Raw genomic sequence first — 17,627 nt, 5'->3', positions numbered from 1 at the left:
CAGGGCAACAAATTGGATGTCGTGGGTCATTTCCCTAGATGCCTCTTCCCAAGGCCGTTACATTTACCCCTTTTGCTTCTTAATTTCTAGTGGGGCAAATTTAGCATTATTTTTTTTTAAAAAAGCACTTGCTAGGTGAACCAGTGAGGGTCACGCCATGCCCTCTCTTTTACAGCTGTATGCGCATGTAGTGTTTTTAGATTTGAAACGGATCGCTGTGACTTAAAGCCTAACTGGAATAAAACTTCATTCTCATCCGGGGGGAGGGGGAAAAAAGCAAAAAGTGGCTGAATCAGTCCTCCATCTCCTACAAAGTTCTAAGCTGAACAGTGAAGGATGTGAACAAGCCTCTCTTGTTTTAGCCCAAAAAAACCAAAACAAAGGGGGGAAAGGCACTTAGTCTTACTGTTTTCTTACTGGATTTTCCTTGCTGCTCACTCCTCACGTGTGCCACAGCGTGGAAGGAGAGGCAGGATGTGCCTGCTCACACGTGGCTCGTCTCTTCCCTTCCACGCAGGCTCTGCAGTAGCTACCCTCAAGAACTCATCGTGCCTGTCTGGATAACGGACAAAGAGCTGGAAAGCGTGGCCAATTTCCGATCTTGGAAACGCATCCCTGTGGTGGTTTACAGGTCAGGCCTTCCCGGAGGCGTCTTTCTGGCATCTTTAGGGGATCGATTTTTGCGGGTCGGTTTGCTGAATCCCAGGGCCGGATCTCGGAGAGACTTCTGGGAGATGCCTTTTGCTGTCAAAGTGAACATCCTTTGAGGATAGAAGGGAGAGGATTGATACAGGTAGTCCTCAGCTTAACAACCGTTTGTTTAGTGTCTGTTCGAAGTTACAACGGCATTGAAAAAAAATGATCGACGGTCAGTTGTGCTTACAACCGTTGCAGCTTTCCTTGGACACGGGATCAAAATTTGGCTGCTTGGCAACTGGTTCAGATTTATGACGGCTGCAGTGTCCAAAGGTCACTGTACATTAGTGTACATTTAAAGTGACAATAAAAATTCTATTCTATTCCTATTCCTATTCCATTCTATTCTGCTTCCTTCTCCTCTTCCTTGTATTCTATTCTGTTCTATTCATCTGATCCCCTTTTGTGACCTCCTGACAAGCAAAGTCATTGAGGAAGCCAGATTCACTGAACAGCCGCAGTAATTAATTTAATAACCGTGTCAAGAAAGGTTCTAAAATGGGGCAAAATTGACTTAAAAACTGTCTTTCTCAGTAATGGGAATTTTGGCCTCAATGGTGGGTTGTATGTCGAGGACTATCTGTATTCCTATAAAGACGAAAAGAAAAAGCTTTCAAACAGGCTATTCTCCTGTTAAAAATAAGGATAGTTTTATAATAAAAGCAGCAATGTGACACACAGCAAAAGTAAGAAGAGAAGCTTTTCCCCTTTCCAAATACGTTGACATTTTTCAGGTTGTTGAGCTTCTGATTCCTCCTCCAAATTCAGGCTCAGAGAGGCAGGACTAAATGCCGTTTCGTTTTGTAGAAATTGATGATTATCCTCTGCAGATTATTACCTAGAGCAGAAGTCCGCAAGGGATCATTATAATGTTTCTCAGGTCTCATTTGCCCAGGAGGGGACTGACTTCGGACCTTCACAGGTTACGTAAACTCTAGATGAGTCCCTCGGTTGTTCTCTCGTTTTTTGAACAAAAGGCAGATCCAAACTGCTGACATTGCTACTCAGCATTAACACAGCTACTGTCGGCTGACCTCGGAGTTCTAGATAGCTCTGGGTTATTTCACCCTCGTCTGCAAAAGCTGATTCAGTCTTTAGTTTTTGTTTTTCTTTCTCTTCGCATACTTTTTAAATGTTTTACGGGTTCATTGGTAGTTTTTTTTTTTCAAAAAACAAGCAAACTCAGATCCTCCGAAGTATTCAGATATATTTAGACAACGACTTCGCATCCTTCGCCAGTGTCCACAAAACTTGTTTAAATCCCAGCGGATGTTAGTTCATGCATTTTATCACAATGGTGGCCAATATTGAGAGTTGTTCCTCAGGCCATCATGTTAAACAGACAAGCTAAACTGCCTTTGGAATTCTTCAGAGAGGTTTCCTAAGGCTCTTAAGTCAGTGGTCCCCAACTTTCTGGCTTTTCCTTTGGCGAGGGAGCGGAAGGTGGATGGTTCCGCACATATGCCCACTGCTGCTTGTAGAAATGGAGCTGCACACACTTGCTGTCCCGCCACTTCTGCAGCCCAGTTCCGAATAGGCCATGGCCTGGAGGTTGGGGGCCCCTGTTCTAAGTGCTTGTTTGTTTGTTCTCTGTGGCAATTACAATAAAGTTACAATAATCTTGTCTGTGCAATGACAATAAAATAAAGTAAAGTAAAGTTAGTTCCTGTTATGTGCACGTATGACCTGCAGTTAATTCCTGTTACAATGGTGCTGGATTGGTTTTTGTTTCCATGCAGGCACCAGAACAACGGGGCGGTCATTTCTCGCTGTGGGCAGCCTGAGGTCAGCTGGTGGGGCTGGAGAAATGCTGACGATGAACATCTTGTCCAGTCGGTGGCCAAAGCCTGCGCCTCCGATTCCAAGTCGAGCAGCGGTAAACTGGTGAATGGGAACTGCTCGCGAGAGTTCTCCAATGGGGGAGACTTCTCCGACGCAGAGTTTGGTAAGCTTGACTTGGTAACCTTGCTTTGTGTCCAAAAGGTCGGCTGTCTACGCAATGCAAATGGCCAACATCCACTGAGGCCAGTCTTCCCAGGTAGGCCAGACAGGAAGCAGGACCTGAGGAGCTATTTGGCAATAGCGATATATACAGACTTAGACTTACATGCAGCTTCACGGTGCTTTCCAGCCCCCTCTAAGCGGTTTACAGAGTCAGCATATTGCTCCCAACTATCTGGGTCCTCATTTTACTGACCTCGGAAGGATGGAAGGCTGAGTCAGATGTGAGGCTCGAACTGCTGGAGGCCGGCAGTTGGCAGAATTAGCCCGCAATACTGCCCTCTAACCCCTGCACCCCCACAGCTCTTACTTTCTACTTTATTGTAAAGCTACACAAACAGAATCTTGCAAGTGTGAAGGTATAAATCTCCCACCACCTCTTTTGACAAAGTTTCTTTCCAAATTGGCCTGCTGCATGTCCATTGGGACTGCCGCTCCCCTGGTTGTGCTCACTATGAATTCTGGAAATAGCAGCCCTGAACATCTGGAGGACTCCAGGTTAATATAAGCCAGTGTCTTGCAACCTTGGCAATTTTTAATTGGGAGGACTTCAATTCCTAGAATTCCTCAGCCAGCCATGAAGTCCACGCATCTTAAAGTAGCTGAGATGGAGAAACACTGATAAAATGGGTGAGCGTTAGGGAGAAGGAGGCCCCGTTTGTGCTAGCTACCTTGTAATTTATCTCTCTGTTTTGCCTGTTTCTTCCCCAGATTCTTCCATTTCCAATGCTTCGGGAGCAGAAAGCTTAGCCATCCAGCCTCAGAAGCTTTTGATCTTAGATGCACGCTCCTATACAGCCGCAGTCGCCAACAGAGCCAAAGGAGGGGGCTGTGAATGTCCAGGTAAGGTTAAATTCATCTCTAGGTGCTCATGCATTTATACGCCCCAGGAGGCAGAGAGCATGTCCGGACTTGGCCTTGATGGCTTCAGAAAGGTAGACCAGGAAGAAGGACAACGCCATAAAAATGTTGAGGATCTGCCCTCAACATTTCCCCCCGCCCCTTCCTGTTGCAACTGATGCCAGAGAGGGCAGAGCTGGGATCCACTCCAACTGGCAGCTGCCATGCCGACACCTTAGCTGTTACTTCCCCATTGTTATTTGCTCACAGTGCCGGTGAAGCCAGGAAGGCATCCAAGTTCATTTGCCGGCAATCAGAAAGATTGGATTTAGATCCACTGTTATTGATGGAGCCCACTGCTCCAGTCCCAGGGCAGGAGATAAATATATGGTCCCTTTACGTTGTGTCAGAATGATTCCCTTGTTTTGTCCCCAAGAGGCAGGAGGGGGGCTAAATATGGGCCCCAATTGGTTGCCAGCGTGTTTCCACAGTAAATCTTGTGATTCGGTTCATCCCGGCCTCTTCTGAGCTGCTTTCTCTTCTCTTTTCCGCTTTTGAACAGAGTATTATCCCAACTGTGAAGTGGTGTTCATGGGAATGGCTAACATCCACTCTATTCGGAAGAGTTTTCAGTCGCTGAGGCTGCTCTGCACGCAGATGCCGGACCCGGGAAAGTAAGCGGCCCCTCTCCCCCACTCCTCCCTTCTTGCCTTAGTACAAAGGTCTCCAATCTTGGCCACTGAAGTCCCCAAGTAGCTGGCTGAGAAATTCTGGGAGTTGAAGTCCTTGACATAAGACCACAATTGAGCTGGAAACCGCCGTTGCTAAGCAGGATAGTTGTGAGTTCTGCCCCATATTATGACCTTTCTTGCCACAGTTCTTAAGCCCTTAGTCATACGGTTGTTAAGTGAATCCGGTTCTCCCTATTGACTTTGCTTGTCAGAGGGACACAAAATGGAATCATGTGACCCCGGGATGCTGCGACAGTCATAACTATGAATCGGTTGCCATCTGAATTTTGATCACATGACTCTGAGCATGCTGCAGTGGTCATAAGCCTGAAAAACGGCCATAGGTCTCTTATTTCAGTGTTGTCGTAACTTGGAACGGTCACTAAACAAACTTGTAAATCGAGGACTACCTATAAACATTTTCACCCCTCTCGCTTCTTCTTTATCCCAGACTCCTTTGCCCCCCCCTCCCCCCACTAATCCAAGCTGAGCAGCCATCCTCATTCAGGTTGTCCTCTTGTCTGCCTCTGCAGCTGGCTGTCGGCTCTGGAGAGCACCAAATGGCTCCAGCATCTCTCTGTGCTTCTGAAATCAGCCCTGCTGGTGGTTCACGCGGTGGACAGAGACCAGCGGCCTGTCCTGGTCCACTGCTCGGATGGCTGGGATCGGACCCCGCAGATCGTGGCTCTGTCCAAGCTGCTGCTGGATCCATATTACCGGACCATTGAGGTTTGTCATGCCGGAACAGGTCTAGATCGGGGACACCTTCGGCTTTGGGTTGAGAAGAGGCTTTGAGCTAGAACGCTTGTGGTGGTGCTCACTGGAAGAAGGGCAGGCAGAGTAAGGAGGTATTTAGAGATACACAAAGTTGTGTCCTAGGATGAGCGAAACAGGTGGAGACCGGAAGGGACTTAGGTTAATTTTGGAGAAGGCCAAGTGACAGTGATCTGGCTCTTGTGCACATAATCAGAAATAGTTCACGCACACATCCCTCCTTGTTGCACTAAATCAGCCTCAGTGAGGTTTCGTGGTGGTTTGATTCCATGTAGATCAGGGGCGTCCAACCTTGGCAAGTTTAAGACCTGTGGACCTCAACTTCCAGAGTCTCCCAGCCAGCATGGGGAATTCTGGGAGTTGAAGTCCACAGGTCTTAAAAGTTGCGAAGATCAGACGCCCCTCCCCATGTAGATTGTCAGGGGCACGGAGGGCTACGGTTGTCTCAGAGTGGCTTCAGTTGCTCCAGGAGCTCAAAAGAGGAGGGGCTTGTTTCCCGCAGGGTTTCCAAGTGCTGGTGGAGATGGAATGGCTGGACTTTGGCCATAAGTTTGCAGACCGCTGTGGCCACGGCGAAAACTCTGATGACCTCAACGAACGCTGCCCCGTGTTTCTGCAGTGGCTCGACTGCGTCCATCAACTCCAGAGGCAGTTCCCCTGCTCCTTCGAATTTAACGAAGCATTCCTTGTAAGTGATTATTTTTCCCGCAAATAATTCCCGCATCAACAGATTTAATGCGTTGAGTCTACACAATCTGGCTGAATGTCCAGATCCTACCTTGGGAGGGCTTCAGTTCAGCTCTGCTGTTTACTCTGGCAAAAAAAATAAGAGTTTCGTGTGATGAATCGCCGTTCTCAGGCTCCTCTCTTAATCTTTGACACAGTCTGTTCCATTGTTGTGGATTGTACATTGTGTAAGAGGAAGCTGCACCTTCTGTTGGCAAAAATTTTGCAACTTGTGGGTTCCTTTGAGATATTCTCCAGCAAAAGAACTGTTACAACGGCAGGCCTTGCAAATTCTGAGGCAAAGCCTCAAATAGACAAAACTAGAGGAGTTTGCATCCGGTTCTCAAACAGTTTGGATTTTCACAATTCTTTGTGTAAACTCCCAGTGAGACATTTTCATTTGAATAATTTATCATCCAAGAATATTCTAAGTGTTCCAAGTGAGTGATAAGATCTATTTAGCCGCAGTTTTGGTGTAGGTCCAATCACTGTCCAGAAGGACTTGACTATATAGAATTGTAGGTGTTGTGTACCAATTCCTAACACAAACTATCAGAATGAGGCACATCTTAAAAACAGAAGGATAACATTCCGGGGATTTTTGTACTCTTTCATTATCTTATTTTCAAGCACCTCTTGAATAGGAATTAGATAATAGTGAACACTTTATTTTTCTTTCTTTGTACTTCCTTGAACACTTTGAAAAAAGTTTCATTTCATCAAAGATGGAGAAGGCTGCCATGGGGCCAGTGGTTGAATCCGTGCATGCGTGTATTTTTAGACCTTGATAGGCTCCAAGTAAGCGAGTGGATATATTGTCTCTCCCTTGGCGTACGGCTCTGTCAGCCCAGGTCCCAGGACTGTCCTTTCTTTTAGGTCAAGCTAGTGCAACACACCTACTCCTGCCTCTTTGGTACATTCCTGTGCAACAACGCGAAGGAGAGAGGCGAGAAGCACACCCAAGAAAGGACCTGCTCGGTGTGGTCCCTGCTGCGAGGAGGAAACAAAGCTTTCAAAAACCTGCTTTACTCCTCTCAGTCCGAATCTGTATGTACTAGTTTTTATTCATTCTATAGTCTTTCTTCCAAAAGTCTAAGCCTCCCCCCCCCCCCCACTTTTCCCTGTTTGACTCTCATAACTGCCCTGTGAAGCAGGTTCAGCAGAGGATGCAGCTGGCTGTCAGGCACACAAACACAAACACAACTAAGTTCAACCCTTTATTTGCTTGCACCTAATGGACAGAATCTTGCCAGACTAAAGCTATAATAAGGGACGCGGTGGCTCAGTGGCTAAGATGCTGAGTTTGTCGATTGAAAGGTTGGCGGTTTGGGTCTTATATTATTTTTTGCTCCAAAAGTTGTATTAGGGCTTATTTTCTGGTTACGTCTTATTTTTGGGGAAATACGGTACTAATTGCATCTTGTCTGGCTGATGATCTTAACCGGGGCTCATTTTGAGGGGTAGGGCTTATATTATGAGCATCCTGAAAAATCATGCTAGGGCTTATTTTCCGGTTGGGTCTTATTTTCAGGGTCTCTAATAATAATAAATCACAATTTACATGACCTCAACTTCGTAATGCTTTACCACTGCAGCCTTAAATAGAAGTAGTCCTCGACTTACCATCGCCATTGAGCCCGAAATTTATATTGCTAATCGAGAAATGTGTTAAGTGGGCTTTGCCCCATTTTACGACTTTTCTGGCCACGTTTGTTAAGTGAATTGCCACAGTTGTTAAATTAGTCACACCGTTGTTAAGTGAATCTGGCTTCCCCATTGACCTTGCTTGCCAGAAGGTGATTGCATGACCCTGGGACACTGCAACCATCATAAATATGAGGAAGTTGTCAAGCATCCCAATATAAATCATGTGACTGTGGGTATTCTGCAATGGCCATAAAGTGTGAAAAATGGTCATAGCTCACTTTTTTCAGTGCCGTTGTAACTTTGAACAGTCACTAAACAAACTGTAAGTTCGGCTTGGGCTCAGTCTCTGGTCGTCTTTCTTAGGTGCTGTATCCTGTGTGCCATGTGCGCAACTTAATGCTGTGGAGTGCCGTGTACCTGCCTTGCTCCTCACCTTCCACCCCTGTGGATGACAGCTGTGCCCCTTATCCCGTCCCAGGCTCCAACCCTGAGGATCAGCCTCTGAGCAGGTGAGCCCGGATTTCAGGAGATCTGCCGTGCTCCTTTCACTGTCCACACGTTGAACCAACAGCCACAGTGTATAAAATGTACTGGTTTGCAGAAAATCACCCTCTGCTATGACTGCTGACATTGCAACTGTTGAATGTAAACTTACTCGAAAGCTAAACTTACGTTTTAAATTTAAAAATACATATATTATTGTTTTATCCTAAAAAGTAAAATACAAAACAGAAAAACAAACGAAATGAAACAAGACAAAAGCATACATTCAACCCTAACAACAAAAAACAAAATAGTGTACAAAGGAAAAAGAGGAAAAGTGTTCAAGTAAATTTAACATTTAACAGGTAGGATCCACCCTGGCTGGGTGCTGGGGAAAAAAAAAGAAAAGAAAAAGCAGTAATTCACCCCTTTTACATGTGTTAAAGGGGAGGGAAATTTACTGCTTTTTAGATGATAGATGATGATAGATAGATAGATAGATAGATAGATAGATAGATAGATAGATAGATAGATAGATAGATGATAGATAGATAGATAGATAGATAGATAGATAGATAGATAGATAGATGATGGAGAGAGGGAGGGAAGGGAAGCAGTCAACAGGTTAAGTTAAACATTACATTAATCTCCAAATCCCTCTGTTAACCATCTCTTATTATATTTAGCGCGTAGAAAGTCCACCAACGGTTTCCAGCCTCTTATATAAGAGCTTTATAAGAAAGTTAAACTTACCTTCGATTGCTCTTGCTGTTCTTCTGCAGGCTACCAAAGACCAGGTCCTTTGACAATCTGACCACAGCCTGTGACAGCAGCGTAGCCACCACCAACCGGCGTAGCAGCGACCCCAGCCTCAACGAGAAATGGCAGGAACATCGCCGATCCCTGGAGCTCAGCAACCTTGGGAACCCAGGAGACGACCTCTTTGAGAGCGAAAATTTGGGCAAGCAAGGCAGGACTCTGATTGGAGCAGAGCTTTCAGTAGCGGTGGCCGAGGGGCAGATGGAAAACATCTTGCAAGAAGCCACCAAAGAAGAAGGGAGCCTTGAGGAGAATACAAGGTGTAGTCAGGAAAGGGCAGGGAAGGAAGGAGAAGGGGATCTCATGCTAGAGAAGGAACGCAGGACTGAACGCCTGGCTGGTTCTGCTACTGTTTGTGAAAAGTCTGACGCGGATGCAGAAACCTCCTTAGACAATCCAGTTTCTAATCAACAGGTGGTATCACAGGGTGCTTCTGAGCTCCAAGGGCAAGAGGAGGGTCACCCAGCTGTCCCTTGCACGGTCCAGAAGCCAACTCAGGGGGGAGAGCTGCCACTTGGCTTTTGGGACAATCCTGGAAATAGCGAAGTTTCAAGAGAGGAGGAGGAAGAGGAGGAGGAGGAGGGTGTTAGTAGTAGTTCAGCAGAAGCTGAAAATGCTCCTAGTCCTGCCCATCCCATCCCACCGTTGCCTGTAGGACTTGAGGTGGTTACACCAAACATGGAGAGCTCGACCGAGACCTTAACAGAAATGGGAGCCAGGGCAGAAAGGGTACAGAAAGTGTCTTCCCATTGGCGTCATCCCGCGGACAACAGTGTCGGCGATCTTTCCCAGACGGTGGAGAATCGGCTGGAGAGGGAGGACTTGATGGACGCACACAAGTTGGCCGTAGCTCTAAATAGGACTCCTTACAGCAGCAACCCTTCCCCGTGTGCCTTGCCTTTAACGGACTATAAAGAAGTGGTGTGCAATGGAGACTTGGCATCCGAGAACAAGATAGCCGAGAGCCCGGCAGGTTTTGCTGCTCCTCAGAAATACTCTGCGCCCAACGGGCACTGCCTGAACGGGGAAGAAAACAGGGTGAAAGTTCCCCTCGGCCGGCAGATCTCCACCGCCAGCTGCAGCAGCTCCACCCCGCTGCATCTAAGGAACCTCCACCACAAATGGGTTCACGCCATCCCGGGTCGGCAGCAAACAGCGGGTAGCCCGGACCAGCCTGCCCGGAATCATCTGGATGACGACGGGATGCCCATCTACGCTGACATCATTCAGCAGCGCCTCCGTCAGATTGAAAGCGGGCACCAGCAGGAAGTGGAGAGCTTGAAGAAGCAGGTGCAGGAGCTGAAGAGCCGGTTGGAAAGCCAGTATCTGAACAGCTCGCTGCGCTTCAACGGGGAGTATGGGGATGAAGTGGTAAGTATGTACAGCCGTTTCTTCTTCTTCTCGGCTTGGCTCCGCTCGTGCCAACCCCACTTGCCCAGGGCAGAAGTGCAGCACAGAGAACAGCCCCAAACCAAAGGCTGCACTGGACACATGCGGCCCATCGATGACTTATCACTGATTGAGTTGGTTTGTTTATTAAATTAATATGCTGCCCCTCTTGCTGTTGGAGCAACTCCGAGCACCTTAGAAAATGGTGACAAGGTTTAAAAGAAAGATAGTATGAAACAATTAAGATTAAATGAGAAACTAAAAATTTAAGACGATAGGCGGCATGGGGTGGGGGAAGAATATCTCTACCCTGTTGGGCCCCCCAGCATAGAGCACAGGATCTCCAGCACAGAAGGCCACCGAGAGGCACCCAACTGAAACAGCTTTCTGGTTTGGTCCTTTGGGATGAATTCTTAATCATTTGGAGCATCTTCAGGACTATTTAAAAGGCTAACTACTTTATTTTGAAGGAGGTGTATGTATCAGTAAATGTTTGATTGGGGAGAGATATCATTTTTAACAGTGGCTTCATTTAATTCTTTCATTTGGGGAAGGGGGTGTTTTTCCATCATGTTCAGTCTCTAGCTGGTTCCTCCCGTTTGATTAAGGCGAACTTCACCAAAACAGGTTTGTCAAATTAAACTAGAAATTGAGCTGAACAGAGGATTAATGGGAATTGAAGTTCACACGTCTTAAATTTTGCAAGGTTGACAAATGCTGATCTGCATTCATGTAACAAGGAAACGGGTTAGAAAGCTAGCTGGCTGATCTAACAAGTTAGATCAGAAGCAACAGTCTGTTAAGTCATCTGAGTAAGACCGTCAGCTGACCAGGATCCACTCCCTGCTGAATTCTTTGTCCAAGTTTTCTCAGTATACTTTCTGCTGAGGTTGATACAAATCTTCAAGACGGTTGTTTGCTTTTCAGATAGCAATGTGTATCTCTCTCACTGTAAGGGTTTTTTTTTAATAGATGGATGGACAGATGGATAAGGACAGATAGATAATAGATGATAGATGGATGGATCGATGGATGGATCAATGGACAGACAGACAGACAGATAATGGATGGAAGATAGATAGATAGATAGATAGATAGATAGATGATAGATAGATAGATAGATAGATAGATAGATAGATAGATAGATGATAGATAGATAGATAGATAGATAGATAGATAGATAGATAGATAGATAATTGTGATAGACAGACAGACACTCATCTCAGTGTTCTGGGGGAGGCCGTGTTCCAGAGGTTGATAGGATCAGTTTTCCCACTCCGCTTTTCCCAACCTCTGATCTGATTGCTCCCCACAGCAGATGTAGAAGAGGCCCCGTTCTCAGCTGCTAACCCCTTCCGTGGACTGGGAGTAGGTTATGCTCAGCTGTGTTTGTTTGCCAACAGACTTCAGTGCCTGACTCAGAAAGCAATCCGGATCACAACTGCTTGTCTCGCTGCAGTACAGAGATTTTCTCTGAAGCCAGCTGGGAGCAGGTGGATAAACAGGACACAGAGGTACAGGCCTCCATCCATCTCCGGCGCCCTCTCCTTGTCTAATCAGCACACAATATACTAACGATGCCGCTCTGTGATTCCCTCCCTCTGGTCCTAACACCGGTCTTGATAAGCTTTCCTCCTCGACTCTGCAGCCATCTCAAAAACTTTTCCACCTCTCTGCCTGTGTCAAAGAATTGCTTGCTTTCCGCTCTGCATCTTTGGGAAGTGATGAAAGCCATTTGGGGATTTGGGCAGTTGCTCGCGGACGTGTGCAGAGGAAAGGGAGCATGTGACAGCTTTCTCAGAGATTGAGTCACCTGGGTTTGGGATTTCTCTGCCAGAAGAATCTTCAGGTGTTTTCTCTCCTCCTCCTCCTCCTCCTCCTCCTCCTCCTCCTCCTCCTCCTCCTCCTCCTCCTCCTCCTCTTCTCTTCTCTCTTCCTTCCCAAATGCTGGAGCTTCTCAATCCATTTGTTTTTCCGCTGTTGTCTCGTTGCTTTGGTGCTCACATGTCAGTGTTACATTTGAAAGCAAGGGCTCTCTTGTCTTTGTAGGTGACACGGTGGCTGCCCGATCACCTGGCTGCACACTGTTACGGCTGTGACACTGTCTTCTGGCTTGTCAGCAGAAAACACCACTGCAGGTATTGTGCCTCCCAATGCAGCCTGCCTTGGTGCCACCAAGACAGCACTTTGCAATTCCCACTAGGCCTTTGGACCTCTGGCCGACATCCTTCCCTGTTAGTGCAGCTCCCTAGCCAAACATCCAGCTGTTTGGCAAGTAGGGCAGCAGACAGATGTTGCTCTCCGGTGCTTCCGCCATCCCCATCAGCGGCAGCTCTCCCAATAGTAAATAACTATGTAGCTCTCGTCACTTCCCTCATCTAATCTGTTTTTCTGGCTTATGAATAAAAATGCAACCCTCTTCTGTTGATAGAGCATACTTTCAATTGTTCCAGGGTGTTTCTATTGGAAATATTTTCAGATCCCTGCAATAATGGATATCTGTATTTTGCTTCCATATTGCAAGGGGGGGAGCCGAGGCCGAGAGTAGCCTGCCTGAAAGCAGCCCATTTGGTTCATGTTTGAAGTAAAGGTTGGGCTAGAGCCTTCCTGAGTCTATAGTTACTGGTTAATTGGAAGATCATCTTCCTAGTCTTGTCTCTTTGGGTTTCTGTTTGCGCCCTGAGCAGCAGCTCCCTTGTTGGGTTTGGCCATCATTTTCCACTAGTGACCTTAGCAACCTTAGCAACCGTTACTAGTGTCCTTGGTGGATCTCTAATGAGAATTTGTTGTGAATCCTGATTTAAAGCTCATGAAGTCTTCTTAGACTTTGGATTTCTCTTCTAGTTAAAGAAGAGCTCTCACTGGGGACCACCTGTGCATGAGTCCTTGCCATACCTCTTGACTGGAAATAGAAGAACTCAGAGTAGCCGCTATGTAGAGGTATCGCAGACAGCCTCAACAGATGGATAACATAGCTCTGTAAGGATCTTTGACCTGAATGTGTTCCCCAGAGCTCATCGTGCAGAGTATTTCCTTATAATGTACGATACAGAGAAGTGACCAGTTTCTTTTAAGAATGCCACTTGCAGGCAAGTTGGGAAGCCAAAGCCCTTCAGACACTGCTGCATCCTTCATTATTGACGATGCTGGCTGAGGTTGCCAGGACCTGCAGCTTGCAACATCTGGAGAGCCGCAAGTTCCCCACTGTAGGCCAAAAAACCCCGAAAGGCATCAGTGGTACTTTTTAAATTTCTCTGGTTTAGTGTCAGCTCTGAGTTTTTTCTCCCCTCCCTGCAGGGATCCCGAACGTGTTGATCAGACTTGGTGAGCATTTGCATCGGCCTCTGTTGTCTTGTCCGCATTTCTCCGATCAGCTCTCCAGACTAACATTTGCCTTTTTTTTCCCTCTGCGCTTCCTTTTTCCCGGAAGTCATAAAGCGCAAGCAGCCGATAAGATGTGGAATCCACGGCTTTTTGTTTAACATTGGGGGCTGCCAATGTCTTAACCTGCGAAATGTTTCCCTTGCAACAGCAGCTGGCTCATGTACACTGCTTCATCAGATTATTTGGGTCTTGGTCTTGTTGGTGTTATGGGGCAGCTGATGGTAGCTCACAGATTCTGGAACAATCAGTCCCAAATAAAAGAGCTAAACAAACTTTAACACCAAAGGATAACATTTAGGTAAAAAGTAATGGTTGGGGGATAAGGCAATATTGTCCATAGTTTCACCTTTGCTAGTCATGTGGATTATCAAGGACTCTGTCTTTCTATCAGTCCCAACAGTCAATTTTAGGATTTTGGCAAAAAGAAAAATTTGTGGGCCTGAACCTTCTTTGGGGACAATATTATCTTTTTGAGATATATCCAGGCAGGATCCTACAAACAGCCTCTGCTTCTCAAAATATCTCAGAAATAGCCCCTCGTCCCATAGCAGGAGATTCTGCTGTGATCTCTTCCATCCTAAATCAGCAATGCTGATTTAACAAAAGAGTTTGCTTTTGCTTGGGATCATGTTTTTCTTTCCCTTTTACCAAAGTTCCTCTCCTGTTGTTCTTGCAGTTAGATTACAGATAACATAAACAAAATCACAGCCAAATATTAAAGTTTAAATCAAAAGGGGGGAGGGGGGCGGACTTGTTCTATTACATCCTTTTCTCTAGCATCACATCTCTCTAGGAAAGCCGCATAAGGTACGGAATAAGACTTTGGGGTGAAACGCAAAAGGCTTTTCTCCAGTCATTTCTCAGTTTGAGAAAATGGTGCCATAAGCAACGAGGATGCCCTTGCATTGTCTCTGGTGACCCAGTCCAGGCGCATGTGCTAGAATGCCCCTGCTGATTGACCACTGGCCAGTCCGTTCAGCTTCTGCATCCATCGCTCACGACACGTGGACTGCATCTTGTTTTCCCTTGTGGCTTGCTGTGTGACTTTGCATGGCAGATTCACGTTTTCTGGTGCTGAAGCCTCAGCGGGCTACAGTGGACTCCCTCCGAGTCCTAAGAACTTCTCTCAGGCAACGTGATTTGTTTGCCATCATCAGGATCGGTTGGTGGTTGATGTTGGGGAATCACCTGGAGGCAGAGTTCAAGTGCCCCATTGTAGCCAGCACAGACACGTTGACGATCCAAAAGGGATTTTATGCCTCCTGTTCACTCCTTCAGCACCTGACCCTTGCATTGCAGGAATAGGCCCATCCTTGAAGGGAAGGAACTCAAACCTCTACTCCTGGAGTTCTTCTCTCTCCAGGAGGACTCCTTACTGCCTAATTTAAACCAAGCTCTTCTTCTTTAAGAAATTTCGTTTCTGCATTGCAAACTCATGTTCATGTTTTTTTGTTCTTCTTCTTCTTTCCGTTTCTGACCAAAGGAATTGTGGAAATGTGTTTTGCTCCAGCTGCTGTAACCAGAAGGCGCCGGTCCCCAGCCAACAGCTCTTCGAACCCAGCCGGGTTTGCAAAACCTGCTACAGCAGCTTGCACCCCAGTAGCTCCAGCCTTGACCTCGAACTGGACAAACCCATTGCTGCCACCTCAAACTGAGGCTCCAGCCTGGAAGGAAAGCTGGGAGGAGACAAAGCTGCCTTTGTCCCTTGAAGGAGACACACCGATTGCCGGTGGACTGAAGCTGGTAGGATTGGAGGAGCTATGCACTTTGAGCTGGAAGTACAGGTTACTGCTCAGAGAGAGAGAGAGAGAGAGAGAGAGGATGATGGGTAGGTAGATCCTGGTGGAGCAGGAGCAGTCCTTCCCCACTGTTACTTCCCATTCCCTTTCCATCCTTCTCATGTAAATTTAGTGTGGATTTTGCAGGAAGACCATGAAAGGGGTCTAGTGGGGGAGTCTCCCTGCCCTGCCACTGAAGACGTGCGCCCGCAGGCAGGCTGTTCTCCCTTTGCGAGAGGAGAGAAAGGTGAATTGCCAGAGAGATTGTGAATACCTGTAGCGTTAGGACTAGTGCTTTCAGTCACTCCTGTGACTTCCCAGCAGCCCCATGCTGTTTGGAGAGTTGTTGCTGCTAGAAGAAACGGAAACGGCCTTCTCAAAAGGACTCTTCCCCCTCTCTGTCCTCCAAGAGCGGGCTGGATTATTCCCGTTGCCCAAATGCAAGGGGTGGATTGCAGTTCTCCACGCTGGGCAATCCTCTGTGGCCGAGGGCGGAGAAGCCTTGGCTAAGAAGAGATGCCTGCTTGCTTTGAGGGGAAGCGAGAGGAGAAAAAGGGTGGCTTTAAACCGTCACCCCCCGATGTAAAATTCTGTACATCCATTTTTATTTTTATTTTGTAAAGGAATTGGTGCCTAGGCTTTGACGGTAGCTTTTGAAATGCCTCTCCTTGCCCCCATTTTAAACCTAGTTTACACAGAAAGTAGAGCTGCTTCACTGCACTCAGTAGGCTTTGTGCAAAGTCAGGTGGCCTAATGGCATCGAGGTGTCCTTTTCACAAAAGAACCCCATGAAGCAAGAAGTGGGATGGTTTTACTTTGCTCTAGAGCTGGTTAGAAAAGGTGGGTTTGCTGGAAGCCCCCCAAATGAGGTGTTAGGAAAAGACGTGACTTGGCCAGAACAATCTGAAACTGTTTTCCTTCCGCTAACTTCATTAATGTCACCCCATCAACATTTGATAGAGTCCTCCTATTTTTCTAAATTTTGTATTTTCCCTCCTTCACTCTCTTTAAAATGTGCTCAGTTTATGGTTTTGGAGTGGGAGGAAGAATTATAATAGAGAGTTTATAATCTGTGATAAGATGCTTGAATCCATTCAGAATCAAATCTCTTCTTATTGCTCTCGCCTGTTTTGTCTTGGAGAACTTAGATCGGTACATGCCATTCCTGTCTTTCTGTGTCACCACAGAACATCTTCAAACATCTTCCATATATTTTCTCTGCAACATTAATTTTCACACGATATAGATCTACACCCTGGCCTGGGAGGTTCCTACACCCAGAACTGCCATAAATCCTGGCGTGAAGCTCTGCAAGAGCCATAAAGAGCAAGCTACACAGCAACGGGTGTAAAAAGAACAAGAAACACCAACACAACAACACCACCTAAGCTATTCTAAGCGTTTGTGCTGTAATTACTAGACTGGCCTTCCAAAAGGAAACTGGTTTAGTGAGCCTGTTGCCAAGGAAGAAATGTAAAAGTGAGGCTTGTCAAACAGTTTTAGTTTTCATACTGATTCCAAGAAGGAAGATTTTTGTCAGTCCGTTTAATTCTTGATGTTTCAATTTTCCCAGGTTGGTTGTAAAGGATGCATGTCTTGCATAGAACAAAATAATGCAGGGAAGACATTTGAAATTAAGGATCCAAATTCCAGGAGCGCGTAGCCAGAGGCGCCATCTCTGTCTTAGCGCAGGCAGGGTGTAATTTCTTGACACTCCTTGTCTGCTTCCAACTGGGAGGACCGGTACAAAATTTCAATATAGTTTTCTCCCCACCCTACCCCCAATAAGGAATGAAACGCTCTGGGAAAATCAGGAGAGGTTCCAGGTTGGGAATGTGGAAACAGGTTATTGAAGTGACCTACAGAAAGCTGGCTAAATCTATGCTTTTCCAATGCAACTGGTGTGCAGCAAGACATTTTAGAACAAGCAAAAAAGAATAATAAAGGGGAATGGTATTGTGTGATGCACTTGAGCCAGTGTGATTTTATGGTACAAACAGAAGGTCTAATGTTCAGCAGTTCGTAAGAGGTGCCAAGGGGTTCCAATACGGGTTTTGGGGGTCTGTGATGTACAGTGTGAATAAACGCTTGCAGCTCTTAGTCTTTTGAATCAATGGAGCACTTTTTTTTATTCATATTTTGTCCCGTTGGATGTGAAGCAGGAAACCTGGCTCTGTGTGTGTGTGTGTGTGTGTATGTGTGAGTGAGTGAGAGAGAGAGAGAGAGAGAGAGAGAGAGAGAGAGAGAGAGAGAGAGAGAGAGAGAGAGAGAGAGAGAACAAATGTACTGCATAGATCTTCTAAAGAGGAGCAAAACTACTTTTATATTTTTCACTTTTTGTCAAATGTAGACTTAAATA

General features: G+C 46.3%; 1 protein-coding gene across 4 annotated transcripts in view; it reads left to right on the top strand.

Annotated features, from left to right (window-relative positions):
- Positions 1 to 17,378, top strand: part of MTMR3 (myotubularin related protein 3) — a 35,177-nt gene extending 17,799 nt beyond the window's left edge. For 3 of the 4 annotated variants that reach the window (XM_070951638.1, XM_070951637.1, XM_070951640.1), the window contains 13 exons: positions 518 to 631; positions 2,436 to 2,641; positions 3,409 to 3,540; positions 4,100 to 4,211; positions 4,802 to 4,997; positions 5,545 to 5,730; positions 6,645 to 6,815; positions 7,779 to 7,924; positions 8,681 to 10,088; positions 11,510 to 11,620; positions 12,156 to 12,244; positions 13,404 to 13,430; positions 14,974 to 17,378. In XM_070951638.1, coding sequence (XP_070807739.1) covers positions 518 to 631; positions 2,436 to 2,641; positions 3,409 to 3,540; positions 4,100 to 4,211; positions 4,802 to 4,997; positions 5,545 to 5,730; positions 6,645 to 6,815; positions 7,779 to 7,924; positions 8,681 to 10,088; positions 11,510 to 11,620; positions 12,156 to 12,244; positions 13,404 to 13,430; positions 14,974 to 15,145 — 3,070 coding nt within the window. In that variant the 3' untranslated portion in view covers positions 15,146 to 17,378. The remainder of the gene's footprint in view (positions 1 to 517; positions 632 to 2,435; positions 2,642 to 3,408; positions 3,541 to 4,099; positions 4,212 to 4,801; positions 4,998 to 5,544; positions 5,731 to 6,644; positions 6,816 to 7,778; positions 7,925 to 8,680; positions 10,089 to 11,509; positions 11,621 to 12,155; positions 12,245 to 13,403; positions 13,431 to 14,973) is intronic. The other variant, XM_070951639.1, reaches the window with a different exon arrangement.
- Positions 17,379 to 17,627: the final 249 nt, after the last annotated feature.

Source organism: Pituophis catenifer, unplaced genomic scaffold (genome assembly GCF_029215685.1).
Source record: "Pituophis catenifer annectens isolate HBS135680 unplaced genomic scaffold, rPitCat1.0.hap2 SCAF_10, whole genome shotgun sequence".
In the NCBI taxonomy this organism is placed as follows: domain Eukaryota; kingdom Metazoa; phylum Chordata; class Lepidosauria; order Squamata; family Colubridae; genus Pituophis; species Pituophis catenifer.
This window is presented reverse-complemented; position numbering and strand designations above follow the sequence as displayed.